The sequence below is a fragment of the Filicampus tigris genome, chromosome 3 (assembly GCF_054856515.1).
Source record: "Filicampus tigris isolate MCC_2025a chromosome 3, RoL_Ftig_1.0, whole genome shotgun sequence".
In the NCBI taxonomy this organism is placed as follows: Eukaryota; Metazoa; Chordata; class Actinopteri; order Syngnathiformes; family Syngnathidae; genus Filicampus; species Filicampus tigris.
The window spans coordinates 18,887,050-18,914,460 of NC_141219.1; the positions used below are offsets into that span (position 1 = coordinate 18,887,050).

At 40.6% G+C, this 27,411-nt stretch overlaps 1 protein-coding gene across 1 annotated transcript; it reads right to left on the reverse strand.

Annotated features, from left to right (window-relative positions):
• Window positions 1-651: 651 nt before the first annotated feature.
• Window positions 652-27,411, reverse strand: ipo7 (importin 7). The gene is made up of 25 exons (XM_086025794.1): window positions 26,933-27,411; window positions 23,414-23,495; window positions 17,862-18,015; window positions 16,230-16,388; window positions 16,005-16,161; window positions 15,526-15,615; window positions 15,333-15,427; window positions 15,173-15,257; window positions 14,944-15,078; window positions 13,483-13,582; window positions 13,309-13,385; window positions 13,046-13,162; window positions 12,501-12,590; window positions 12,189-12,354; window positions 11,935-12,095; window positions 11,154-11,282; window positions 9,283-9,349; window positions 8,756-8,881; window positions 7,927-8,024; window positions 7,750-7,845; window positions 7,412-7,632; window positions 3,812-4,020; window positions 3,013-3,219; window positions 2,807-2,923; window positions 652-1,677 (listed from the first exon to the last, which is right to left on the reverse strand). Exons 1-25 carry the CDS (start codon window positions 27,014-27,016, stop codon window positions 1,580-1,582), a joined length of 3,120 nt encoding a protein of 1,039 aa, XP_085881920.1. The 5' UTR covers window positions 27,017-27,411; the 3' UTR covers window positions 652-1,579.

A 27,411-nucleotide genomic window follows, 5' to 3' on the forward strand; every position in this document is an offset into this window, starting at 1 on the left:
GTTTTTGTAATCGATGCATTTGACATTTCATTGGGGAAGGAAAATGTCCAAGTCACTAAACACATACTTTGGCTAGTTTTTTTTTATTTTTATGAAATATTATTTCTGAAAACATTGTGGCTTTAAGATGTAAGCTATAAACAAAATGATGCCAAATATGATTTAACACTTAACTGTGTAGTGAAACTAGTAATTCACCTTATATGAACTCATTAACATTTTCATAATATTCTTATTAGAGATGCATATTTACATCAGTACTGTATTCGATTATGTTCAAGCAGAGCGCTGGGGTGGAGTTTCACCTGAAACTACAATTAAACAAGCGCCATTGTTTTCCTTTTTCAGCAATCTATGGAATGGAGGAAGTACAGTAAGCTTGACAACTGGTTTTGGTGCATGATTGTCAGTTGGTCACTGTTTGTCGCCATAGAATGGACATTCATTTGTGTTTATGCTAAGCTCCATACTGATGAAAAACATGCTGTGGGGTAATCGTTGGCCATGTTTTTTTTCATTATTTCAAATACCGGTACTCGTGAGCATTATTTTTCTAAAATCAAAGCGATATCTGCTATATTTGTGCCAGTGAGTGTATAATACAAAAAAAAAAAATTCACTGCTGCGTAATGAAACACTGTGGGCCATATATTCCCTTAGCTTTGTATTTAATATGTTGTTATATAGATGGTTCATCCATACACCAACCAAATGCTTGAGACTTTCACGATAAGTCCAATTGTACAAGCTTCAGCAAACTCACAAACACGTCCTGTAGCCATACTGAACACCAAGAACATTCTCCTCTTGCAGAAATCTGTTTCCGAGTTGCCCCCCCCGGATCCGCTCTGTATGCAAACAAGCAGCTGTCGCAACAAACTTGCAGCTGAGTTCATTTTAAATAGTCTTCAATTCTTAAAAAAAAAAAAAAAAAAAATGCAGTCTGATACAGAAGGCTAGGAGACCTGAACAATATGAAAGTGCTAGTCATTAATTTACAGAGATCAGGCATCACATAGCGCTATGAAGTATCCAATATGCTACATATGAATACAGCTGTTGACACCTTATAAATGCCTCTGGTTGCTTTTCAAGGCTACTTGAAAATTCAATAACCTTGGCTTGTATGTACATAAACCGGACCGTTTATGCTGAGAACAACAGATCACCACTACCAGAGGTATAATCTTATTACGGCCACTTGGCCAAAACAGTGATAATGTAATATTTAGTCCCATTATCAATTTAAAGGTTAATCCTCCAATTTTGTTTCAGTGGGTGGGGGGCGGGAAAAAAAAGGAGAGTTGTCGTGACAGCCCTCTTCACTCGACTCCAGAAGACAGTGTTGCTCAGAGCATTTCCTCTTGCATCGTGCTCAAGTTCTTGGTTTGTTTTCCCCAGCCATTGGTTGCATTTTGGTTGCTCTCCCGCGTCTTCTTGTGCGGTTTCCTCTGTTTTATAAGATTGAAGAATGACTGAGAAGAACCAGTTCTGGAACCACTACTTAAGGGAACAACACAAGCTTTTTTTTCACTTCACTACAATCAGTCACAGAGTAATAAAAAGTAGAGAGGGTGATTCAATTCATTCCAGGAGTGGTGCCTCCAAAGTCAAAGCTAGGAGGCACCACTGGCGCTGTGAACCTGTATCCGCCATGTTTCTCGATCATCCTGGATTCTGAAAGATGAAAACAGAAAGATTAGCGACAACAAGGCGCTGCTACTTCCTATAAAACAAAGCATGCACGAAATCCACGGTTGGACTTGTAACTCGGTTTTGTGGTCACTCTTTAGTTGGCAAAACGTCGTCCAATATGGATTATTTTCTCAAGTCATTATTTTGTTCAAGCAAGTTGAAAGTCACGGCACAACATATTGGCTAGAATGATCAAATAGTTTTTCACTGATCAACATTTTTAAATGAACATCTCTAAAAATGAAACAAACACCAATTTATGAATATGAAATAAATGCATAATGTACCGGTATCTATTATTTAGAAGAATGAATGTCACAGCCATGAAAAATATTGATGTTACACAGCATAATCATTATTCTTTTCAATAAAAGCTGAAGTTAAATTTTATATGATGCACATGAACTGACATATTTGTATTAACGGCAATTTCCAGTGAGTTGTAATCACACCAATACAAGATGATGCATTAATACGCTCAAACAGGAAGTCAATTTTAGGCGCGTTTGCCGGCGCCGCCGTCATCTCGTGTGATATGCGAGTAATGAGAGGCACTTGAAACAGGTATGTGGTGCCGTTCATCAGTCTCTCTTAAGTTCCTGACGGGCGTAGCAAATATTTACAAAACAGAGCAAGGAAATTGTAGAAACAGAGCAATGAGGAGCCCTCACACACATGCATCTTGGCTAGCATTAGCGCACGTGAGGCACACCCTTTCTTTGAATTTACATATCGTTGCTGTCCTGTGAAAACGCGTCTTAATTTTAGAATTTTTTATTTTTCATGTTAATGTGATGTCTGTAATACGGAAACACTATTCACGTAAAAATAAGAAAAATGGAAAAAAAAATGGACATAAGTGTTTTCCACAGGACAGCAACGATATATTTCTCCCTAGTAGTCAGTGTGCGCTCTCCGCTGCCACTTTATTAAAAAAAAAACCCAAAAAAACCTTTGATAGTTAATTGCAGAGTTTGCAATAAAAAAAAAAATAAAATAAAATAAAATACATTTTGTCACATTTGTTGAAAATGTCATTATGACCTGACAGTAGTGCATAATAAGTCTGCAAAATCCCCCTTTAACTACTGACAACTAAGTGCACACTCACCATGTGCTGCCCGTCTCTGGTCTGCAAGTGTGCCAATGTCAAGAAGCTGTTTGCCTTGTTCTTCATCCAGTACTTGAGTTAGTGTCTGGTACCACGCCGGGTCGCGCGTCTGGATACCTGCGCAAGAGTGACGATCAATAGTGACGCAAACAACTATTGGGGGTGAAAGCGATGCAAGCAATGTTGGATTCGAGTGTCTGCCTTACTCTGTAGTATGGCTTTAAAGATCTGATACTCGTCCACCAGGTTGTCTTCGTCATCTACGGCTGTAGTGTAGCCCTCCAGCGCGGTCTCCTCGGCATCGTCTTCCTCCCAGTCTTCGTCGTCTCCGTCCTCTCCTGCTTGCTTGGCAAGCATCTCCAAGTATTCCTGACTTTCCTCGTCAATGTCGTCTTCGTCACTGCCCAGCTCAGCTACAAACAAGAGTTAAGGTTTAAAACGTCACTTGAAACACCACAGCTCTCCCAACAGATGTACAATATGGAGGGATGCACCGATACCAAACAATACTATGGCAAAAAATATAAAAACATTGGTAAAAAAAACGGAGATTATAGCTGGTGGCTTAACAACTTCAAATTTGTTTTATTTGCATTACTTTAAAAAAAAATACTATTACGGTAGTAATTATAATTAATTTGCAAGCTTTGATAGGGCAAAGGTGCGCTGAACAGAAGTAGCAAATACAGTGTACAGGATTGAGTATAAGAAGGGTTATGTTAAAGTGAAATGTATTATTCCACAAAAGTTTGTGCTTTTGAACAATATTTGACTGCATGAAGTGTAATATTTGAACAAAACATATGCTATCTTCAATAAAGGTTGTTTTTCAACAATATTGATTCAAATAAAACATTTTCACCAAAATTGCAAGATGTAATGGCATTATCAAGTGTCGGTACTCTAAGTCGGCCAAGTACTCTTGTACTCTTACTCTGTTTGAAAATAGTGGCAATGGTTCATCCCTTGCAATAAGTCAATGAAAACCCTGAAACTCAATCATACCATTATCATCTTCATCATCCCCGTCCTCGTCGTCATCGTCATCCTCATTCTCGTGCTCTGCTCGGCAGGCGTACGCCCTCTTGAGGCCGCTAAAGAGCAGGATGGCTGCTGGAAGAAGCTGACCGCCAACTTGGTTGATGACCTGGGGTCTGTGTTCCAGGTCAATGAGAGCACAGAGGCCCAGGATGCACATCTTCCTGTCGTGGAGGCTGTGAACAAAAACGGGGGAGGGCGGACGGAGATGATCTCAATATTACTTATGCATTGGGGGGACCAACCGAGCTAGAAAAGAGAAGGTTACAGATTACTAACAATGCATCCCACAGAACATCCTCCAAATGCTGATGATCTGTCCATGCAGCCATTTTCTATACCGCTAGTCCTTGTTAGGGTCACGGCTAACTGGACACTATTCCAGCTGACTGTGGGCGAGAGGCAGGGTTCACCCGAGAGGTTGCCAGTCAATCTCGGGGCACATATGGGCTGATAACTATTCACAGTTGTCAGTCATTTAGGCTTCAATTAGAAGAAAAAAACGAAATGACTGACAACTGTAAATAGTTAGTCGTTTAGTCTTAAATTAACCTAAGAAGCATGTTTTGGGGATGTGGGAGGAAAACGGAAAACCTGGTGAATCCCCAGACACGAGTGTGAGCCAGCAGTGCTAACAACCATGCCACCTTGCTGCTCCCTTTTTAGTTAGTCTGCCAGTTGATCTTTTTTGACCATAGCACCCGTTAGAACTGATTTCCAAACTTATTTGACTACTACAAATTATTGGTACAGGGCGATCAACAGAGCTGGGCACTTGACCCTTTCTTGACCCATCCGCTACCTCCCTTCCAGCCTCGCTCCTCCCCCTTATTCATAAAGAAATATCATCCTCTGATCCAATCCTTTTAAAGCGATTCCGCCTTTACATCCGCCACCACCCAGGGAAAAAAAACATTTGTGCATGACGCGCAGCTGGAGGAATGCTAATGGCAGAGGTTTATTTAAAGCTCATTAGCCGGCTAAGAAATGAGCGAGTCGATTCAATTGAAGTCAATGTAGTTAGCGCGGGCGGGCGCGGTTCCGTGCGAGGCGGCGCGGATGATGCGTTTGGAGCGGTAGAACGCGGCAACCTCTCGGATGAGCTAAGCACCGAAAATCCAAAAATCGGAGTCCGTCGGGACGAAGGAACGGACCGTTCCGCCCAGCTCTGTCGATCAGTACTACCAGCATAGAGTTCAGAGAATAATGTTGACAGAAAAATGTCAACTCCTTCAGACATGGCTATTGTCTTACCTGTTCGTGTACTCCCGACAATTCTCTTAAATTCATTTGACTGCCAGGAAATAGGAGAAAACTGTCTGTTTTCACCCTTCAAAACAAAAAAGTGCCCACCTTGAGTACCCCCATCAGAGAGATTTGTGAAAGATGCATCAGCGAATGCAACCAACTTTAGGCTAACATCTTTCCCAACGTGTTGACCATTCAACTCAACTCAGTTTGGACAACTCTGTCTGCTTCATGAATTTGTCTGTATGAGGCACATTTGAGATTTGATGCCAGTACATGGCATTAGGTCTGCTCTGTCTTGCAACCCTATTTTTGATCTTGGCTGATCTCTCACCTCTTCAGTAACAATACAATACAATTTTATTTGGTGAAGCTTGCTCAGCTGCTCGTGATGTGTGAGATGTATAGGCTGTACGTGCTCAATGTATGTGGCTTGGTGTATTTCTACTCTTTTGTCAGAAGTTAAACTCTACACCCACTAAAGAGAAATCATCATGAGCTTCACAACCAACACTGAACTTGCCTTTGAGATGTGCCTTGACTGTCAGATCAAACATTTGAGATCCACCCCAAATGAAATCATCAACATGACAAGCAAGAACACCATTTACATTCTTGTCATTGGACAGCGAGTAGAAAATTGCGGGGTCAAATCGTACCTCCTGCATCAATCATTATATCCTTCACTCTGTTGTACCGATAGAGATAAGATAAGAATGCCTTTATTGATCCCACAGTGGGGAAATTTTCAGAGATGTATCTGCTAAACCCCACACTTTCTTAATTTCCATACTGTCCCTGTACAGTTAGCTTCAGGAGGCGGTTTGACAAGGCCAACTTTATGTCCATTGAATGAAGTGGCCATTGTCTTTCTTTCCCAATACGGAGCTGTAGTGTTCAAGCCACCGTCATCCACACACTGTTCTAGCGCAAGCAGTGTCTATCATAGCTGAGCCAAAACATTCTGTCATGAATATTTCTGCATCTGTAGGTCTTTTCTTGGTTAACAGTAACATGACACTCTTCAACTTCCGTTTTATGATCCTCAGTTATTTTGACATTCTCACTTTTGTGTGCAGTGTTTAGCCTTGTGAAATGCGCTTTTGGAACATTTTGATCACCATCCATACTTGTCAGGAGGATTTTGTACCATTCTGTGGCGTTTTCTGTCAAGGAGTCTTTTGCAAGGCGTTGCTTTTTTTTGTCATTGCTGCCCGGTATCTTTTCCTGGCCACAGCACTCTCACTTGCGCCAAACTATCCTCTTCACCGCCGACTTCATGTTAGCAAAGGTTAAGTCGCTTCAATGCTGTTAAAGCCAGCTGCCTGTCTGTCATATCCAAACACGCTGTATCCAGCAGCTTAAAAGCTAAAACAGCATCGGGTAGCTCCATGTTGTATTTCCGCATTCGTGAATATCGCTGTTCAAACTCAATAATATAATCTGCCATGGACCAATTCACGGAGTAAGCGTCACATATTCTGTCCTTTTCATCTTTTAGGAACAAGCCATCAATTTTGGCGAATGAACTGTTTGTTCCCGTGTCTTGATTCAATTGTCTAATGGAATTTCCATCGCTGTCTCTCGCACCCTAGCTGTTTGCGCAAAAGCCACCGTGAGGGTTCGCTTTTTCTTCTCCAAGTCAGTGACTCTCCAAATTCCGACCTCATTTTTCCAGCTTTCATATAGTTTCCCTTCTTCATAAGTAGGCGGAACTATGTAGTTGCTAACCATCCTCCGCTACCAGTGTTAGCTTGAATAATAACTCCACTTGCATTTCAACTCGAGACCTCTTTATTTAGCAGCCGCTCTTTGCATTCTTTACTACAACTGAACTCCCTCCAACCCTGTGCCCTCTATCCCCATCATCAAAGCAGCACTGCCCCATAGCGGTGTGGCATGTGAAGGCTATTACTTAAAATAAAACAATCATGGCTCGGCTTCAGAAAACAGGTGAGCCGTGATTGCCCGATACCTGAGCGTCTGTGATGTCATTTTCAGACGACAGAAGTGACAAAATGGCCGCCCCCTGAGATGGCTAAAAACGGGTGGACTTTGCTGCATAACTCATATTCCACAAACTCAATATTAATCGGAATGCCACATTTAGTCTAGTGAAGGCGCAGAGAACATATTGCAAATAATTTTGGGTGGTTTACTTCATCTTTGATGGGATTGCTCGATAAAGCCTGTATCTTTTTGCTTATATTCCTTTCAGTCATATTATGATAACCCATCGAAACACCTGACAGCCCATCAGCTCAGCTATGCTAGATGTTATTACTGCATTGAGTTTCTTACTCTTGAAAGAAGGCTTACCCAAGGAAGCAGTCGACGTCTTTGAGCCACTGGGTGATGAAATGGTTCGTAATTGGCTCTGTGTTATTGGGGAATCGCAGATTCTCCAAAGTGTTGAGGAGCAAAGGGGGGCTGTAGTAAAGTGCGGCAATGGCCACTTGCAAGCACATAGTCCTCAACTCACTGGTCTTCACCTCCCGTGTCAAACGCTCCAGTGCAGCAGCCACAAACAAGGGCACAACCTGAAATTGCACCAAAAAAAATAATGACTTGGGGGTGGTATATACTGTCAGCCTTGTCTAGATTAACCTTGGGTACTGTAATCCTTAAATATACTCTTAAACTGTACATAAACCGACCTGGTCAATGCCTCGACCTTTGCACTGCAGAATGATTACTTCCAGAAGCTTGGCGGCATGGCACTCGGGATCTTCACCTGGATCACCTGTCAGGATCTTGGAGGGGCCAAAAGCAAATGTTAATCTTCTGTTCACAAAAAGTTATTTCTGAACATTCATGGGTTCGCAGCATTTTACCTTTTTGCACATGTCATACATGATTTCCAGGTATTTGGTGTTTGAGAGGAGGGTGTCTGTGTCAACCGTTACGTAGTTGTGAAGGAGAGGCATCATGTCTGGAATTGAAACAAGTGTTACTCACACAAAACTGGTGGCAACCGTGGTAAGGTTTAAAACACGAAACCTGGTGTGGATCTGGAGTACAGCGGGACCTCTACTTACGACCGTATCTTCAAACGAAATTTTGAAGTTACGAAACGCCTCAACGGGAAATTATTGCCTCTTGTTACGAAGGAAATTTCAGGATACGAAAGGTAAAAGTATGGGCTGCTACTCGTAGCTCCAGAGTTTACTGAACACAACATACTTTTTTTGTGCATACAAACAAAGCAAGAGATAATATAAAAGTATGAAAAAGGGATGAGTTTGGTTGATCTCGCCAAAGAATATGACCGTAATGTATCGACAGTCGCCACGTTATTAAATCAGTTCTTTGCAAAACGCCAGGCAAAAACCACTTCTGAGAGAAAACATGAACCATTGAGGGCAAAACGCGACGAGGACAGCAATTAAAAGGTAAATGACCATCATTTTTATTCTTTACTCTAGTCTTTGTTTTTTTACATAATGCACAACTCTCATTTATTGTGCAATAATCTAATTGTAACATGTATTTGTTACATGTTTTGATGCATTTTTATGCTTTATACATTTTATTTTAGATTAGGGAATCTACTTACAAAATTGTCAAGTTAATAAATTTCTTCCAGAACAAATTAATTTCGTAAGCAGGGGTACCACTGTATTGGTGAGCATTGACAGGAGGTGTTTTTTCAAGTGTGTGTACCTGTGAAGTAGTCAAATCCATCCTGTTGGAAGACTTCATACACCAGTGGAAGGAGCTGCCACATTTGTGGTGACACCTGCTGGCAAGTCAGGCTGTGAGCCAATGACAGGATCTCCTCGTAAAATTCTGGAAAAGGTTAACAAAATGAAAACAGGTCTCCCTCCCCGTCTCTCTGCTACATTCAGTACCAAGCATGCAACATCCAAGGAATAGGTGTACTTAAATGTTTTGAAATCTAAATAGAAAACCTGGAAACAGCTTCCATGGACTGTCATGGTTTTAGCTTGGCTGTTTGAGTAATTTATTGATGGCGCAATCCAAAATGTTGTGCTTTGTGAATTGTACGTTGTCTCTCTTTTTATGTCCGTAACTATGTATTTTGCCTCTTTCTTGAAAAATAAGTTCTCAATCTCAATGGGACCATCCTGGTTAAATAAAGCTTAAGTAAATAAAATAAACATGCTAGTAAGTGTTAGAAAGAAGGCACGGAAAATGTGACTGAACAGGAAGAACTGGCCACAACTTACCCATTACGTGTTGTTGCAGCACAGTGCCTATCACCTGCAAACAGATGCCCTCCAGTTGCTGTGTGATCTGCGCAAGGTTAAAAGGCAATTGGTGAAACATCAAGACATAAGAGTCCTTGAAATGCAGACTTCACACATTTTACCGTAATCTTGCATACAAATATTGCATCAGACCTAACTTGGAGGTCCTTTTCTTTAAATTATGGCTAAAAAGGCTCAATGTGTTTAGTAAATTACACAGTAGTTAATAAAAAAAAATATGTGCCAAAAAATGCATTAAAAAAAAATCTAGAAAACAGTAAGCAATAAAACCATACATCAGTAAATTAGAAAATTCGGAGGCAATAATTGTTTTGATCCTGAGTTCTTGAATAGGGAAGAAAATGTCTAAATTAGTAGTGTAACTAATTTGCTGTGGATGTTTATAGTCATTATTTGTTGGTTTGTAAGCCACTGTTAGACTAACAGATGTTTGTACATGGTGGTGTTTAAGTACTCTGGATTTGAGTTTAGCACATCTTTTAAATCGAAGATAAAGATTGGGAGGTAAATCTCAGGTTGTCACATCGATTATGAGGGAGGCAAATGTCAACACATTGGAAGTCCGTATAAACAGAATGTGTTGCCATATGTGGCAGAAAGTATGCCGTGAATGCGAGAAAGGTTTATGCAGTGAATGAGGAATGCCATGTAATAAAAAAAAGCCACGATGTTCAACTCGAGCCATGCGTTAAGTCAGTGTGCCTCAGACCATTTCTGTAATCAACTTATATTTAGAGGTGTTCCAATCAGGGTTTTATGCTGCCGATTTCTCTGCCGATCATCTATGAGATAGGCCGAAACCGATTAGTTGCACGTTTTTCACTTGTGGACGCTACTATGCACAGGCTGGTCTCTTATTAGCTGCAGGCTGTAAAGTGCCATTTGCGGGCATTGATCGACATATGCCGATCACAATCAAATCAGAGAACCACCAGTTATTTTGCCATCAAAGGCCCCTTTTCTCAGTCTTGTTTTGGTTGTTTTATACTGTAGTCTGAGGTGTCAAAATGCAAACGCAACATCAAAGTCACTGTAGTCCACAAAAAGCTTGCTGTTGCTGTTTTACAGTGAGATGTTTGTGTTTTTGGTGAAATCAAATAATGGGAAAAGCAAGAAAATATTTTTTTTTCCTTGATAAAGAGTAGCATTGTTTTGGCAGGTTCGGCTCTTATTTTGTCAAAGCACAAACATTCAGCTGGCCTTAAAAGATAAGCCCAAATGCTCTACAACTGCTGGCAACATGGGGAACTCAGAAAATGGCCGGCGGGGAATGAGTTAAAATGCGCACTCATCTAAATAACAGATATTACTCTTGAAGTTGTTGTGAGAACATTTTAAAGTTCATCTCAGGGGTGTGGCACAAAGGTTGGGAACCACTGGTTAAACATGCATGTATACTGTATTAGGATATCTGTGCTACTACTTGCGCAAAATGTAGATCAACACCTGGTTAAATAAATGTTCAACCTTGAAACAGTCAAGTCTTTTCTGGAGCTCATGGCTTTGTAACATCTAATAGCGTTTTGGCTTGATGTGTGCCTGTGCTTGCGCAGACACATTGGCAGTGGGTCCCAGAACTATTTGTAGCTACTGCCTGAATGAGTGTTTCAGAACATAGCAAGAGTAGAGTAAGTTCCCAGGAGTCGGTGGGCGGCTGAAGCGTGTTGGCTGAAAGGCGACAGTAAACCAGAGGAAGGGGGACCAAGATAAGCCAGGCGTGTGTGTGTGTGTGTGTGTGGGGGGGGGGGGGGGGGGGGGGGGGTGTTTGTTTGTGGGTGTGCGTGTGTGTGTGTGCGTGTGCGTGTGTGAGACGTAGGCAACCTGCTCACCTCTTTGTGGTCCTCCACCACACTCAACAAGGTGTCGATGGTGTTAAGGATGCCCATAGCTGTCACAGCCTTGTCATCTCCTCCCTCCTCATCAGGCCCGGTCTGAATGACCTGGTTGAATGTCATAGCCTGCCAGAGAGCAAACAGATAATTGTGATCACTTGTTCGGAGTACGGTTGAATCTAATGAATACTTATATACTTCGATTCATCAAAACAAAAATTTGTTTCGCAATTCTAAACAACATTTGCATGTGAGGTGAAGATACGCTCCACACTATTTAATATCTGTGACTGAGTAAGTGAGGCTTTCAAGAGTGGGGCCTGCCTTGTAGTACTGTTGAGTGCCTTGACCACTGAAATATGTTCAAGCGGTGGCAGACTATACTAAGTTAGCTAAAAACTTACGTTGAAAATCATAGATGTGCTGTATATTGGTACATTAGTTCTGCTTTGTAACAATCACATTGCGCTTCTTTTTTAAGTGCAAAATTGGTCCAAACTATCACATCTTAATGCACTCTTTCCTCCCGTAGTCTGTCATAACATGAGTCCGTCTGGAAAAATTATTACTTTGAAACTTGGAAGCAGATTTTGCTTCACGTTTTTTTGGTAATTGAATTATTCAAGTTATTCGAATAATTGTCAACCGTGATTTGGAACATCTACATTTTTTTTGTTGAATCAATAGTCAAATCAGACTGCCACCTTTTTTTTAAAAACTCAACCTGGGAGTCAATCATGTCCTACAGCAAAAAAATAAAATAAAAACAGGTGCTTACCAGGTGCTGAGTCATCTCTACTGCAATAGGCGTGACCTCCTCGCTGTATTCACAGATCATCTTCTGTATAACATTGGTGAGATCATCGTTTTCCGTCTCTCTGACAATATGCAGCAATGCCTGCATTACTGGCCGAATGAAGGGGGTTATGTATTCTTTGGCTGAGGGGGAAAAAAAGTGACAACAGAGGTCAGGAGGATGGAAATGAGTCCTGAATTATATACAAGAGTCATAGAAGCGGCATCTTTGATCACCTTTGTCCTGGTTGCTGATGAGAACCTGCAGGGCAATGGCAGCCTCCACTTTCACTGGCATCTCATTATCATTGATTAGACAGAGGCGGGTCAGCTCCAGAGCAGTTTGGAGGTTCTGGTCACTTTTGAACCTCACCTCACAGAAATATTGAATAACCCAGCAAGCCTACAATAAAGTTTAGCAGGCAGGTATAACATGTTAAAAAGGGGACCTACACACAATAAATGTCATATAGAAAATACAGTGTGATAGTACTGATTTCATTTAGAATTATTCCTAGCTATTAATGCACAAACCAAATTACCACTTACTCTGGCTCGCATGTAGCCCAGTTCACTGCGGAACAGGGGGAAGACGTAATTCTGCAACATGAACTCCATCTGGTCCTTATAAACCTTTTTCTATGGAAAGGGGGGGGGGGAGAATAATCAAGTCTTCAAGTTACAAAAAGCAAAACGCTTCACAAGATGTTTCCTGTATGTTGAGGATGTGCAACTTCCTAGATTGTTTTGTTAGTGCTTCCCCATGAAAAGGTCAGACAAAAAAGCTAAGAGATGAAACCTTAGATTACAATGACATCTATAAAGCAATGGTTCATGATAGGGATTCTGTTAAAAAGTAATATCATCATTAGGCGACTTGACAAAGTAAAATGATTATGAGTTGAATCTTTGTAAGATCCTTCTGCGTCAGTAAACACCTTCAAAATTGATCAAATACTTTGCTAAAAATCCACATTTCCAGTTTTGTAACCACAGTTTATCTAGCAGAAACTGAGACGCGTCAGAATGAGAATGTTTGCCAAAGCCCTGGCCAGTGCGAGTCACTTTTAAAAGTGGGTTGGGATGCAATTTACCTTGAGCAGGATCTCAGCCAGAGAGCCTATCATGTGGAGGGCACCGTCTTTTTTCCTGGGATCTGTGACAGGATCAGTGAGAATCTGGTAGCAGAAGCCCATTGTCTTTTGCAGCACCTTAACAGAGTAAGACAAATGCTCATATTACTGCCAAAAAGAGGGTTATAATGGGATTCATTTAGTCATTCCAAGGATTCTATCTACTACAGATCACTCACTGATCTCAACTCAAATCATCAGGAAGAAAAGGCAGGTAAACTGACCTCCTTTCGTTTATTGCAGGCAGTAAAGAGGAGCGTCTGGGCGGCTGTCGTAGGAGAAATGAAGTCCTCGAATACATCTAAAGTGGACAGAAGTGATTGATTTGAACAAATTCTTCACCAGCGAGCAAAACAATTCCTTTCGGAACGACACTGCCTGTAGTCTCTTTTGCTTACCAAACTTCATACGAATGTACTCGTAGGGGTCCTCAGTCCAGCGCTCCTCATCAGCGTCTGTGTAACACATGAGGGGAAAAACCACATCCTGAATGATGCCCTGTAGCACAAAGACAGAAAAAGACAGGTCAAAATCATGGTAGCGCAAGTACAGAAAACACGCTAACTTTACTGTTTATGGTCGCCATATTTCTTACTGAGCATTAAAAAAAAAAAAGTTGTTACGCATGGGAAAACTTGCTCACTCAGTAAAAGAACAAAGTTCCACTTTATGATCAATACAAGTAGGATGGGTACCTTTCACATTTGAATCGGCACTGCTGATTCTCGCTACCAGTACTCAACAGTACTAATTTTCTGTTATTTGTGGTAATAAATGTTAATTTACTTAACATTAAAATGTCAAACAAAACAAAAAATAAATTATTATTATTATTAGACTAATTTAACTCTGACTAACAACAAAACAAATAATTTAAACCAAATGAGCCGGAGGATGTAGTTAAAAAAATGAAGGTATAGCATTATAATTAATAAAAAATTAAAAATTAAATTTCACAAAGCGCGAAACAAACGTTTTTTGCAATGAACATAAGGAACAAAGTTAAACGGTAATAAGAGACAAAAATAAATAATTGTATTAGTGTTATCTTCGTTTCTTGTGCAGTTTTTCCAAGAATACAAAGCCTGCCACATGCCGCGCAATGATTTCCCACCCATCTTGACAAAACATATGAAAAAAGAAAGGGGAATTTCGTGGAGGACGTAAACAAGAACAAAAGGGCGAGAACAAAGACAATAATTGGGATCAAATTATTCGTTTGAGTGTACCCGACGCGGTATGAAATACTGCATTTTGGCCACAAACTTTTGCTATGAATTGAAATTTTAACTATGCTCACGGGTAAGTATTGTTCTAAAACTCAATGCATGTATCCGGGAAGAATGCGACGCGGACGGCGGTGCCCCGAAGTTCACACCCCCATGCTCAACCAAAGCATGCTAGGAAGTGTGAGGCTTCACCATCGCTACTACAATCTACTTCAAAATGTATTTTGTTTGGTGTGGCGGCGGGAAAATGTCACTCACTTCCAGACATGGAAATGTATTTTAAACGTGTGTGAAGGCCTGTGCGACTGACGTTATTACGGTACATTGTGCTCAACTGCGCCGTGGAAAATCGACAACTCTTTTACACCCGCACAGTAACAACTTACAATGACGTGGTTTCGGAACCGAAACATAGCACCGTTTCATTTCACGTGAATCGCTGATTGGTGTACCAACCCAAATCAGTCCTTACCCAAAAAAGGACCGTCTTCGGTACCCATCCCTAAATGCAAGTGTCATGCGTGAAATCTTGCCAATGCCATTGTTAATCTTCAGTTGGCTGAACATTTTTCCTTTATTCTCCTGACTTTCCAACCCAGTAATTCAAGTGGCTTCACATTGATAGCACACCTGAATGTGTGGTTTGAGGTTCTTCCATGTGAGAGCATGAGCTATCCCCTGGTTGATGTAGTTGAGTGTCTGTTGGAGTACTCTGGGAGCCACATATTGCTTTTCCTTGTACTGATACAAGACTTTCAGCAGCACCTAAAAGAAGATGAACAAACACGTCTTGAAGATCACTTGCAATCCAACGTTTGGCCAGGGAGTCGTAGTATAGCTTCCCGCTCCTGCTCCATACCTGTTGAGCTGCCACTGCATATTCCTTGAGGAAAAGTTCCGCAAACTCTGTGTACTCTTTGGTTGTGTTGCCTGGGCTTCCGTATCTACAAATGAAATAAACTTGTAGTGTTTGAAAGTGACACCAATGACATCTTAAGACCGTGTAATGAGATCTGTACCTTTCAAAAAGCCGAGCTAAGATGTGAAGGGCCCACTTCTTACACTTCCACCAAGGCAGCTCGGGACGCTCCTCTTCATCAACCTGCATGGTCTCCTGAATCGAAAACAGCCAAGCCGGTGGATAAAGCAGAAACGCATACATGCAAGAGATCATTTGTAATTCTAAAGCAACGTGGAAAATCAAGCTCTCACCGGGGGGACATCTCTATCCACTACAGTCTTGAGAATCTCCATCCATTCTGTCAAGTTTTGTCTGTTGATGAGTTCCAGCGGGAGGTTATACTGTGCACAGAGGAGAGAAAAGTCACTAATAATTCTCACTTAGAATTTGACTAATTTGGTTTGTGATAAACACGATTAAGTTTTTGCAGCACTTTATAGTTGATAGTTGTAGCGGTAGATCTAAAATGGCTAATTATTACTTTACACCAAAAAAGATGGTATTAAACCCCCAAAAAAGGTTTTCAATAGCAAGGGTACGTTTGTGGAAAGGAAAGATTTATTTGTGTCGGTTTTAATATTCTGCCAAATGTGTGGTCATATAGTATAGATCGGGGGTGTGAAACTCATTTTTGTCGCAGGCCAAATCATAGTTATAGTTACTATAGAATCTAAATTCAAGCATTGAAAACTTAGCATTTTCAGAGACCACTAGCACGGTGTGATATTACCTGGAAAAGGGCATAGAGGATTTTGAAGATCTGTTTCTGTATGAGTACAGAGTCGGTGGAGTGGTCTGGGAGAAGCTGGATGAAACGCTCTTTCAACATGGGCATGAAGATGTGCATGGCAGCCACCAAAGGCTGACGTTCCTCAGGCTTCTTGTATCTGTTTGATATGGAGAAGTCAGCCTCGAGCATGACGGTGATTTCCTGTCTGATGGTACACTGACTCACTCGTAGTTTTTCACCAACTGGTAAAGACAAAGCAAGATACCAAGCCATCCTGCACTGTTGTCGGACTGAAGGTAAAATCCAATTTTGTCCACAATGGTCGTCCACTTGGCGGGGTAGTCGTGCTTGATCATGTGGTGGATGCATGTTGTCAACTGGACCCTGTCCAAAGCAAAATTGGATACGTTTGATGCCAAGTTCCAGAATATTAAGACATTTGAAACTTCAGAGCTCCAAGTAGGAAACATCACTAAGTAGGAGTTCCCACTTGTGAAGTTGGGGTAAGCATATGAACACACCCTCCAGAGATGCAGTAGTCTGACAAAAAGAATTCCAAAACTATACTAGCGGTGAAGCTACCAAATATTTTCAGATTGGATTGATTAATCGGGTAAAACGTATTCTGCATATGAGGTGCAGAAAGTTTGGTCATCACGTTCTCCTGTAGAGTCTTTCACTTTGAGCGTGTATGGATATAAAAGGCCAGGCCTGGCATGGTGAGTGACGTTAGCCTCAGCGAATGAGAGTTTAAAGTTGGCTGGCTGTTGACCAGCTGCGTTTTGTGCGACTCTGTGGAAGGTGTGGTCATGAGCAGCTTGAGTATGACTTTTTACACGTTTGTTTTCTTAGTCTTTGCTCAATAAAGCAATTGAAAGTCCATTAGCGACTGTCTACCAATGACCACTTGGGGTCATAACTACTAGCGGTAATAGGCTACATAAATTAGCTAACATCCATACGTTGCCTTGCGTTGTCAATCACAGATGTGCTGTTGTCATACACACTGCATTTGATCTTTCTCGTTAAGTGTAAAACGTTCCCCAACTTTGGCCATTCTGTCTTTTATTGACTCTTTCCTCCTGGCACCAACTTATTTCTATATGGAACTGCAGCTAACATTCGTCCATGTGGAAAAATGATCGCTATGAAGCCTCGAGGTAGAGATTTCGCTTAAACTTTTTTGTAATTAAATTGTTAGACTTACTTACTCCATTAATCATCGCATCCCTAAATCATATAAAAGTACATTTGCTTGTTATGCTATCCATCACAATGTAGTGCGCAGAAAGGCATGCAAGTTATTGGAAAGGAAAAGAAAAGTTAGTATTTGTTGTCAGGATGGTTAACAGTCAAATAGTCTTTAGGAGGGTGAAGTGATGTACTGTAGTACAGTGGTCCCCAACCATTTGCCAACGAGGGCTCGGGGTAGGGGGAATAAAAAAAAATAAATCTAGATGATAAGCACAAATTTACATCATCCCATCAAGTAGATCATTGTCTCCTACATCTTACTATTACTTTCTGTTTACTCCTTCAACTTGCAAACAAAAGTAGAGGAGGAAAAGCTGGACACTGATTGGCTGCTGTCACACAAATGTTTGCCACGTCTGATCGAGTACTGTAAAGCTGCTCATCATATCAGGATTCTCAAACATATAATCACTCAGTCCCATGTATATTGCTGTTTGGAAGAAAATAATCTGGGGATCTAACATATGGGCTCGCCCCCGAAATATGTACTGTACAGGCATTTATTTAAAATGTGTATCTAGCATTGCTATCAAATGGCTATCACCGGTGGTTAGGGACAACTGCAGTATAATATACTAAAAATGCAGATGCGTGTGGAGTCACCTGATGCGCTCAGGTGAGTGGATAATAGCCTCCACTATGGTGTCTCGAATGAATTGTCTGTCTTCATCAGGGATGTTGTTGACGGGCGTCTCTGTGGAAGAACCATCTCCACCACACCAGTGCTGAGTTACCATGTTCTTCAGGTAAATAACACCTATATTGAAAATGATTGGGAAAAAAAAAAAAACATGTTAGGAGGCAATGACTTAATGCTTCGACATGTGTGCAAACACCTAAATATAGAAATGTAAATACTTTCTATATCATCATCCCTTGGATTGAAAGACCTTACATCTGTAATTTATTTAGAATGCGACACACAGGTGGTATCTGGGTATAGTTTGAGCGTGGGGTGGGCGTCTCTGTGGCAAAGACGGAGTAAATGAGTGCGGGAAGTGTGGGGGTGGTTTGCATGGGATTGTGACATCAGATTGCTGACAATTGCCAACACCGTTGGCAAGGCAATCAAAATTCAGCTACTAATAATAACCAAATGAAAACCAAACTACAAATTAAAAAAAATAATTAAGTGACTGCAGTGATCTTGCTTTTGCTAATCATTTGAATTAATTTATAGTGGGGAAAAACTGTTTAAAACACAAATCTGTGGGGATGTCCCGATCCGGACACTTACTGTCATCTGATCCAGTAACGGGTGAAATAGCTCGGTTTTATTCATCTTCTGAGCGTTGAAAGGTCACAAAGCACCAAAACAATCCAAATGCACAAATATATTGCCAAATAGAACAGTAATACCTTAGTTTACACAAACACACACGCCAACCCGCACACACACACACCTCTTCCGCCACACTGAGCTCTCCCACAGGCAGAGGCAGAGCGGCGGGTTTTTCTTCATAGCTTGTTTGGAGGGATCGGCAAATCGAAAAATACTCCTAAATAAGTCTGCCTTGCCTGATATCAAGAAGCCTCCTCACTAAACGGCATTGTCAAAGAGTTGAGAGAGTGACTGACAGGTTAGCAATTATGACACGTCCAAACGACGCAACTTCAAAAAGTGTAAATTATTTGGTGACAGGGAAACGTGTTCACCACTGTTAACTATGACAAACCCTTAATATAGTTTCTAGATGACAGAAATCACACGCGCACCCAACAACTACATAGCTGCGTGGACTCGCATTTTAGCATGGACACACATATAAATAATGCAGGGTTTTTCCTACATTCAAAATTGAGAGGCAGTCGCCTCCAGCTAATTGTGTGCCCGCCCTCCAGCCAGAACGATTGATATTGCTCAACACAGCGCGATTGATGACCCTCTGCGGCAACTACGTATTTTAAGTACAATTGCAGCGTTCGTCACTATATAGACGCTATATCAGGCCGGGCCAACCCGCGTCTCGCACGCGGCTTTTTGCCCTGTTTTATGCGGCTCTTAAGCTCTTCTTGCTTTGAACTTGCAGCGCGCCATTGTCAACCCCATTCATGTGTACGTGGTTGGGGGCGGCACCACAGAATGGAGCATTGCTGGGCGGGTTAGGGTTAACCTAGGGTTAGCGTTAACCCGGACACCATACTTGCATAAAGTACCTCGATACCGGTACCTCGACAAAAGTCTAAAATCAGCAAAATAAGAAAAAAACTGAAACTTAAAACTGAAAAAAGATCTTCAATTTTTTTAAATTAATTCAAAATATTAGGATATGCATCCGTTTACGGGCCTGTGGGGGAGTGAGCTGAATGTACAGTGTTTCTTTCTATACTTGATTATTTAAAGGGCTGTTTTTAACCAGTATATTTATTCTAATAGTTTTTGCATCATTATTTAGAATCGTTTTTCACAAGAGCTTTATTTTTCAGAAGTTCAAGGCAATACAATAATGCAGCCGTTACTGAAAGCATGCTACTGAGCACCAATTGTTTGGCTAACCTTGTCTTGCTTTAGAAAGAAAATATAAATGACAAACAACGCTGCATTTTAAGGACAAGCAAGGAAGGATCTAAGCTCTAATCTAAGCAGTTTATGTAACCATATGATGTATCTGTAGTATTTATGTATATGATGCAGCTGCGTATGCTATAAGCCAAATATGTGCATTTAACATTACTATAAGATCTTTTATGTCATATAAAGACAAGGAGCAGTTCTGCTCACCACAATAAGTTGCCTTGCAGCTAAAGCTAACCGCTCCCCCATTGTAACAATGCAGAGTTAATTTGCAGCTTTGTGAAGGACATAGCTCCAGAGAGAAGTTGCTGAGACAGGGAAACAGTGATAAAAGAAAGAAGTGAGCGAGTGTGAGTGTGTGTAAGCCACATGTCATGAAAAACTAAACTCAACTTTATTTATAGAGCTCTTTAAAACAACCACTGCTCCATATAAAGTTCTGTACATTAGGAGTGTGACAAAATCTAGATATGGTGATACATCACAATGTTTTGTCTTACGATCGATACGCCTCCGCCAAGTATCGATATTTTAAATTATTATACGGCCGTTTTAAAGACTCCTTTATTTTTCATTGCTTATTGGGCAATTACTTGGCGGTCCACTAGGGGTGCGCCACAGAGGAGCTGCGGCGTAGCGAGCGCAAGTCGTCAGGCGAAGAAGACAAACAAACAATGGGAGAGAATGTGACTTTAGCGAGTGAAACCCGTGAATTGCATGGAACCCACAATGATGCGCACATTGCAAACGTTTGTTGGATTTAACATTGCTTACATTAAAGTTATTCTTTGATTTTCTTTGATTCTTTGAATTTTACAGTAATATTACATAATTGTCACTGTTTATAAATACAACAGAATGGAAATGTTCCTGACATATTGCACTACAATAGTGTCTAACACATTCACTACCAGACTTTTTCAGACCCACTGTGAAATGACATATAAATAAGTCATTGGGATAGAATGAGTTAAGACACTCATTTTGTTTGCAGACCTGTTGCAATAATTGTCTCCATAAGGTAGACATGTATTTGTTTATAAAAAAAATTGCACTTGAATTTAATATTGTGTTTCAGCAATGGTACTGTACCAAAAAAACATTTTTTTTGTACCATTACAAAAAAAAATACAACAACTATGAAAAACATCAATTTTGAATAATAGTATCGTATATTATCGTGGATTGATTTCCTGACCAGTGTATCGATAATCGCTGTATCGTCATATCTTGAGATAATCGTTATTGTGAGCCTTGTATCGCAAATCGTATCGTATCGTGAGGTACCCAGAGGTTCCCACATTATTCAAAAATTGACGGCAAAGTACTGCAAGTGAATGTCCGGTCTTGGAAACATTCAGAGCAAAAAATGTTTTTCTGCTTCCAAAGTAAGTCAATATGATGGCGACGACATGAGCTGCATATGTGACATACAAGAATGACTGAACACGCACAAAGCAAGACACAGGCGTGTTGATGAGATTATTTTCTGGCTACTAGCTGCGTTAAGAATGCCCTTTTCTGTTTTTAACTTTAAAACAAAGATGTGTGAAAGATAAACATTTCAGTTATAGTGGAATTTTAGAAAACTATTTACTGTAGACTGTAAAGTTTAAGATGATGTTTGTTTTCATTTAACTATAAGACGTGCAGCTGAGCCTGGGAGCACCCTGCACTTTTTGTTACACTTTTAAAAGCAAGAAACTTGTGTCTAAGATCTAAAAAAGGTATAAAATGTTGTTAATCCCAACAATTGTTGAATAAACATGTTCTTAAAGGCATTTAAACCATTCTTTTTCAAAAAATTTGACAACATTTTACCCCTTTTTGCTCTTTTTTTTTTTTAAATAAAATGGTATCGGGACGTTTTTTGACGCCCAAAAAAATCACGGTACTGGCACCGGTGTCCTGTGCAACACTTTGAAAAATTGGAGCTCTACTGTTAATAAATGAATGCTTTAACGTGATAATAGTAATTCTTATTGTAACTCTTAACTTATTAAAGCATTTTCCCTGTGAAAGAAAGCGAGTACGTTAAATTTACAGAATACATGCACGTCATGGCGCATGTTCAGGATGGTACCACCTCTGCCTCAAACTGAGCCAGGAAAAACCCTGCAATGTAAACCTATTGTTAACCACTGAACACATCAAATGCACTCAAACTCAGCATTCCCTCATTCTGTATTAAAGCTTATATGGGTGATGCCATTTGCGACCGGAGGCAATTACATGAAAATGCATTTTTTTAATAATGCGTCCTGCACTTTGATATGCATTGTGTTTAAAGTTAACATTCAATTAGCATAAAAGTAATGGTATAGTTCCTGTATTAGCTAGTTTTATGATAAGCGCTAAACGATTAATTGCATTTGCAACATAATCACGATTTGAAAAAATGTGATTATGTAATCGCAAAGGCTGCGGTTTAAATGGTCATTACTTTATTGACACCGGAGGAGGGAAGGAGATTGACCGAATGCTAAGCCAACGATGCCGCAGCTACAGCATGCTTGATCTTTCTCACCTCGAATGGTTAAAACTTAAAAAAAACCTCACTGTGTATTTTGTGATGCTTTGACTGCCGTTGTATGGGGAAGTGTGTCATCGCGTGCCGCCGTTAACTTCGATTTACATGTGTTCAAATTTTGAGCACACAGACACAGATGTGAGTGTGTGGCTCTGAGCCACGACTAATAAAAACGCATCCATGCAAAGTTGTCAAGTGGTCAAATATTAAGAGGATGAATTCGGCAAAAAAACAATAGCATGGAAACTGAGTTGTTCAATATGAGTATCATCAAATTTAGAGCTAAAAATTTTTTTGGGGGGGTCTTACAAAAAGCAAATGGCACTGATTTGGTGGAATGGTCCATATAATATATCATCGCTGTCCAAATGTTTATATATTTTTAATTTTCACATTAGTTGGATGTCTGTAATGCAGAAACCCCCATTCACATAAAAAATCTAAAATGTTTAAAAAAAAATGGACAGCGACGATATGACATGTACACATTGATGTATATGTATATTTGTATGTATATTTCCATATTAATTTGAGAAAAATCGTATGCATTCTCTTTTTCTTAATGTGTTGCCGAGGTATCCACAGATACTTAAAGCAACACTATGCAGGTTTTCGACCATAATAAAATATTTTCATAACGCTTCTGATGAAACTTGCAGGTTTTCGACCATAATAAAATATTTTCATAACTCTTCTGATGAAACATCGACTTACAACTGGATAATGGTACATTTGAAATGGCCTGAGCGGGTCTGCATCGCTTTTACTGGCACTAAGCAACTTTGAGGAGGAAACCACAAACCCTACAACACAAGAAAACTACAAATGTGCTGACGTGCTGGTCAGACAACAATGCACGCAGGTCCTCCTATCTCGTCCGGGATGTTTGAAAGTGCAATAAAAGAAATAAAAAAAATAAAAACATCTCGACGCCAGGGACTGGGACCACGTGGGTCGGCCGGAAATACTGCCCAGAAGTTATAGACGGATAGACGATGCCCAGCTCTGGTAAAACCACAACTTTCATTTCTTTTTCAACCACCCCCTGACTTTTTAGTTTAGGTTTAATCCACATTAAACACAGTTGACAGAGAAGATAAAGAGACTCACCAGCTTGCCTGACTGGCAAATCCAGTTGATCAGTCATGGTGATACGCAGCAGAGTGGATAAAAAGTTGACCTGGGTGTGACCCTGGAAATCGGAAATGGAAATAACTCATCACAATAAAGATGCAATTTTATCACTATCATCTATCCATCCATCCATCCATCTTCTGTACTGCATATCATCACTAGGATTGCAGGTACGCTGATCTCTGAACCAGCAGACCTAACGCAAAAGGTAAAGTACATTCTAGACTAGTCGCCACCCAATCGCAGGGTACATACATAAACACTGCATGTCACAGACACCCAGTCACTGACAAATTTGTCTTGTGTGGGTGGCATAACACAGCTCATATTGGTTTGTATATTTCATTGTTCAAGATCAATGTCATATTCTAATCTAAAAGTGTACAATTACTGTGTGCTCCGATATGTTCCATATTCCAATTTATATTGCACTACTTATTCAGTCACTAACTGGCCATCTTCCATAAAAAAACAGCCCATGACTAAGCACAGGTCTGTATTTAGAAACTGTGCACTTGAGCAGGACTCCATCCTCCCCCAGACAACGTGCTTTTCGCTAGCTGCACAACTTGATGACAAGTATTGAATTTCTACCAGCACAATGACAAATTTGGACCTGCTGCCAACTGCTTTATGGACACAATCACAGCTATAACGAATCACAACCATGTTAAAAAAAAAAAGGCCGTTCAGTTATCAGGGAGACGCATAAATTATTTAATGGCAAGAACTAAGCTACGTTACGACATCCAACAGTTCAAGTTAAGGTTGTGTTACACTCACATCGCCAGCAGGACAGCACAGAGTTACACGATGTACCGGTATTAAAAAAGTAAAACTTGTACAATACCACATCTTTTTACTACCTGTATTTTTTTTTTAAAACGCACTGAACGTGATGTGTGAAGCATCTGAAGTTTACAGTAATGATGACATGTTAAAAAAAAAAAAAAAAATCTTGCCAGTTCAACCCATTTAGGCCAGGAGCGCATTGCCACGTTTCTACCACTAGCGCGCTGTTGCGCAATTCTACCTTTACAGCCGGGAAAGCGAATGTCTTTTACTTTTTAAAACCTTCTCTCTCTCTCTTAGCCAATGAAATCCATCAGCATATACACATGACGATGTCGTGAGCCTTCGTAAGGTATCCCAGAAATTTTTCCATTGAGGGAAATGTTAGGAATGCATCACAACCTATTGCTATTTGAACTGATGGTATAACTCTGGATGCCGATCAGCGAGGTGCTTGGCCAGATTGGACGTGTTCCCACCTCGAGCCACGGTAAACAAGATTACAGTCTCAAATTGGTTGGATTGCCAAGGCTGTCGGCCATGAAAAAAAACCGTCCTTTTGACACTTCCCGCGTCATGATTTTCAACCAGGAGTGGAGGTGTAGCCAGCGGAGATGCAGCGGGCACTTCACTGTTTGAGCCAATCTTCCTCACACACAGAAGGAGGCGTGCCACTTAAAGGCGTTTCCCAAATATCGGTAGACAGGCGGCGACAGGCGTATGTATACTTGACTTTAGGACAGCTCACCAAATCTGTGTGGGTTTTTTTTTTTAATACCGGTGTTAAAAAAAAAGGGGGTATCGAGCCGTTTTGGACGGCGAAAAATCACAGTACGGTACTGGTACCCCGGGCAACACTAGACAGTAGGGATATAGAGGACGCGCTTGTGGACTTTGAACCGTGGAATCAGTCAATCGTGATATATGGTAAAGACATATGTTTGTAGACAATGACGATATCAACGGCTTTGAAACAGAATATAGGATGGTAACTACCACTTTTTTTTGGTAAAAATTGTGATTTTCTTGCACTGACATTTAAAAAAAACATTTTTTGATTGAAATAGTAAATAAACTCAGGCCTGTGTGGAAGCCATGTGTCTAAGTTCTCAAATCATTTTGGAATTATGATTTTATCTGCTATAGGGTCTGAGATGTGTATTATTTTGTAGGTGTTAAATTTCTGGGAAAACTTAAGGTTTTAGAAGGTGATTCTAAAGTCGCCATTAAATTTTAGAGGGATGTTTCGCCAGGTACTTTAAGCCCTAATGGGTTAACCTTTCACTACTACAATTAATTTGACTACAGGTAGACTTCACACAAATGACTTAATACTTTGTGCTTTACTGAGCATAGTATTCTACTGAGGCAATTGTATGAACTGCCAAAAAAGAAATCAAGACAGGAAAAAGAAAGGTGTTCTGTTTTCACACATCTACATATTGTAGCAAAAACCTTATGTGAAGCTATTTTATATCCTAAACATGGCTACAAATTTGAGCAGCTGTAAGCTATTTTATATAATAAGAATTTTAAAAAAAGTTATTATTATTATTATTATTATAACAATGATACTATCAAAGAAGTTCCCTGCGTTTTCAACAATGAGCCCCTCACTTTAACTGATGTTTTAGGTTTTTGATAGCATTGTTTCAGGTTTTTGATAGCATTGTTTCATTCAGTATTAAAGTCAGAATTCGGGCATTGTGACAACACTAGTCCAAACAATAAATCAGGGTGGCAATGGAGACTTATGTAGTGGTTATCACACGACCACGTTTTGTGACAAATCTGTCTTCCGTGAAGTACTTTATACAGGTATTAAAGTCGAAATTGTGATATCGTGACAACATTTGGACAGAAAAGCATTACACAATACAATTTATTTTCGTTACGCAACTCCACACAAATAGAAAAAATATTATCATATGGGATGAACCCAGATAACATTCGTTTATAAACCTTGTTTATAAACAGTGTGGGAAGCAGGCGTAGGTTTTAAAACACAAAGGGGCCAACATAGCCTCTGCCCGAAACCAAGAAGCTGTCGCTAACTTGGCGTCAACCCTACTTAGACTACAGTCCAACTCGCGCATTCAAACACATTGCAAAACATTCACAGAAAACCGTTATTTTAACATGTCGCCGTACATGAGTAGCGAAGGTATTGGCTGTTTTTGGCGAATACAAACTATGTCGACGTTGACTCGACATGTCATTCTTCTAGGCTTGTGTCGGTGACACGTGAGCAGCAGCAGCTAAGTAACCCCCCTGCTAACTTAGCTAATCGTTAGCCGAATAGCTCCCGGAAGTCTTCATTTGGTTCAATGGCGACTGTTACCCTGAATTTTAATATTTTATTTACACGGTTTATTTTCAACTAAACGTGTGCGTGGTACGCTAATGTCTCGTTGGGGTGGGGGGTGGGATACACGCTGAGGCAGCTAGCTTAGCAACATTAGCCACACAGCTGGCTCAATGGGCTGGCGAAGAACGAAGAACGCAAAACAGCACGATTGGAATTTAAGGCGACCTGCCATCAACTTGTGTGGTGTCACTAAAGAGTGAAATGTAACAATGGACCGGTCACTGTAACAAAGAGTCCAGCCTGCGCGATCACACCATCTTGATGTTGTGAGTCGAGGCCCGATGTGAGACCGCGCCATCATCAGCCACGAAAAAACCCGAGTTGGAAACCTTTACCTCGCTTAGTTGTCTTTCCGCCGCCTCTCGCAGGTTGGGGTCCATGGTGCCCCGCAGGGCCTCGACCAAAACCTCGGGATCCATCGCTGGGTCGGGAGGAAAACAAAATGTTGCTTGCTTGGCTCGGATTGAGGCTATTTCAGATGTCTTATCAGCTCCCAGGCACTGCGCACATGGACGCACAGCTCTCCGGTTACCCGGCGCGAAAGGAAGAAGCGAATGGAGTACCCGGATAGATCAGCGCCAAATGTGTGCAACCAATTTCCGGCTGCGGCCGCAAGCCGGTGGGACTTGTAGTTTTTGTGTAATTGCACAAAATTCGTCAAATAATCGAAGTTTTACATGTTTTCCCCACCACTAAGACCAAAAAACTATTGAATGAAACTATATTTTGCCGAGAGGAAGACATTTTTTAATCTGTGTACACTAGTCGCCCATATTCCTAAAGTGTGGAGTTTTTCTTCGGATGACTGTTGGTC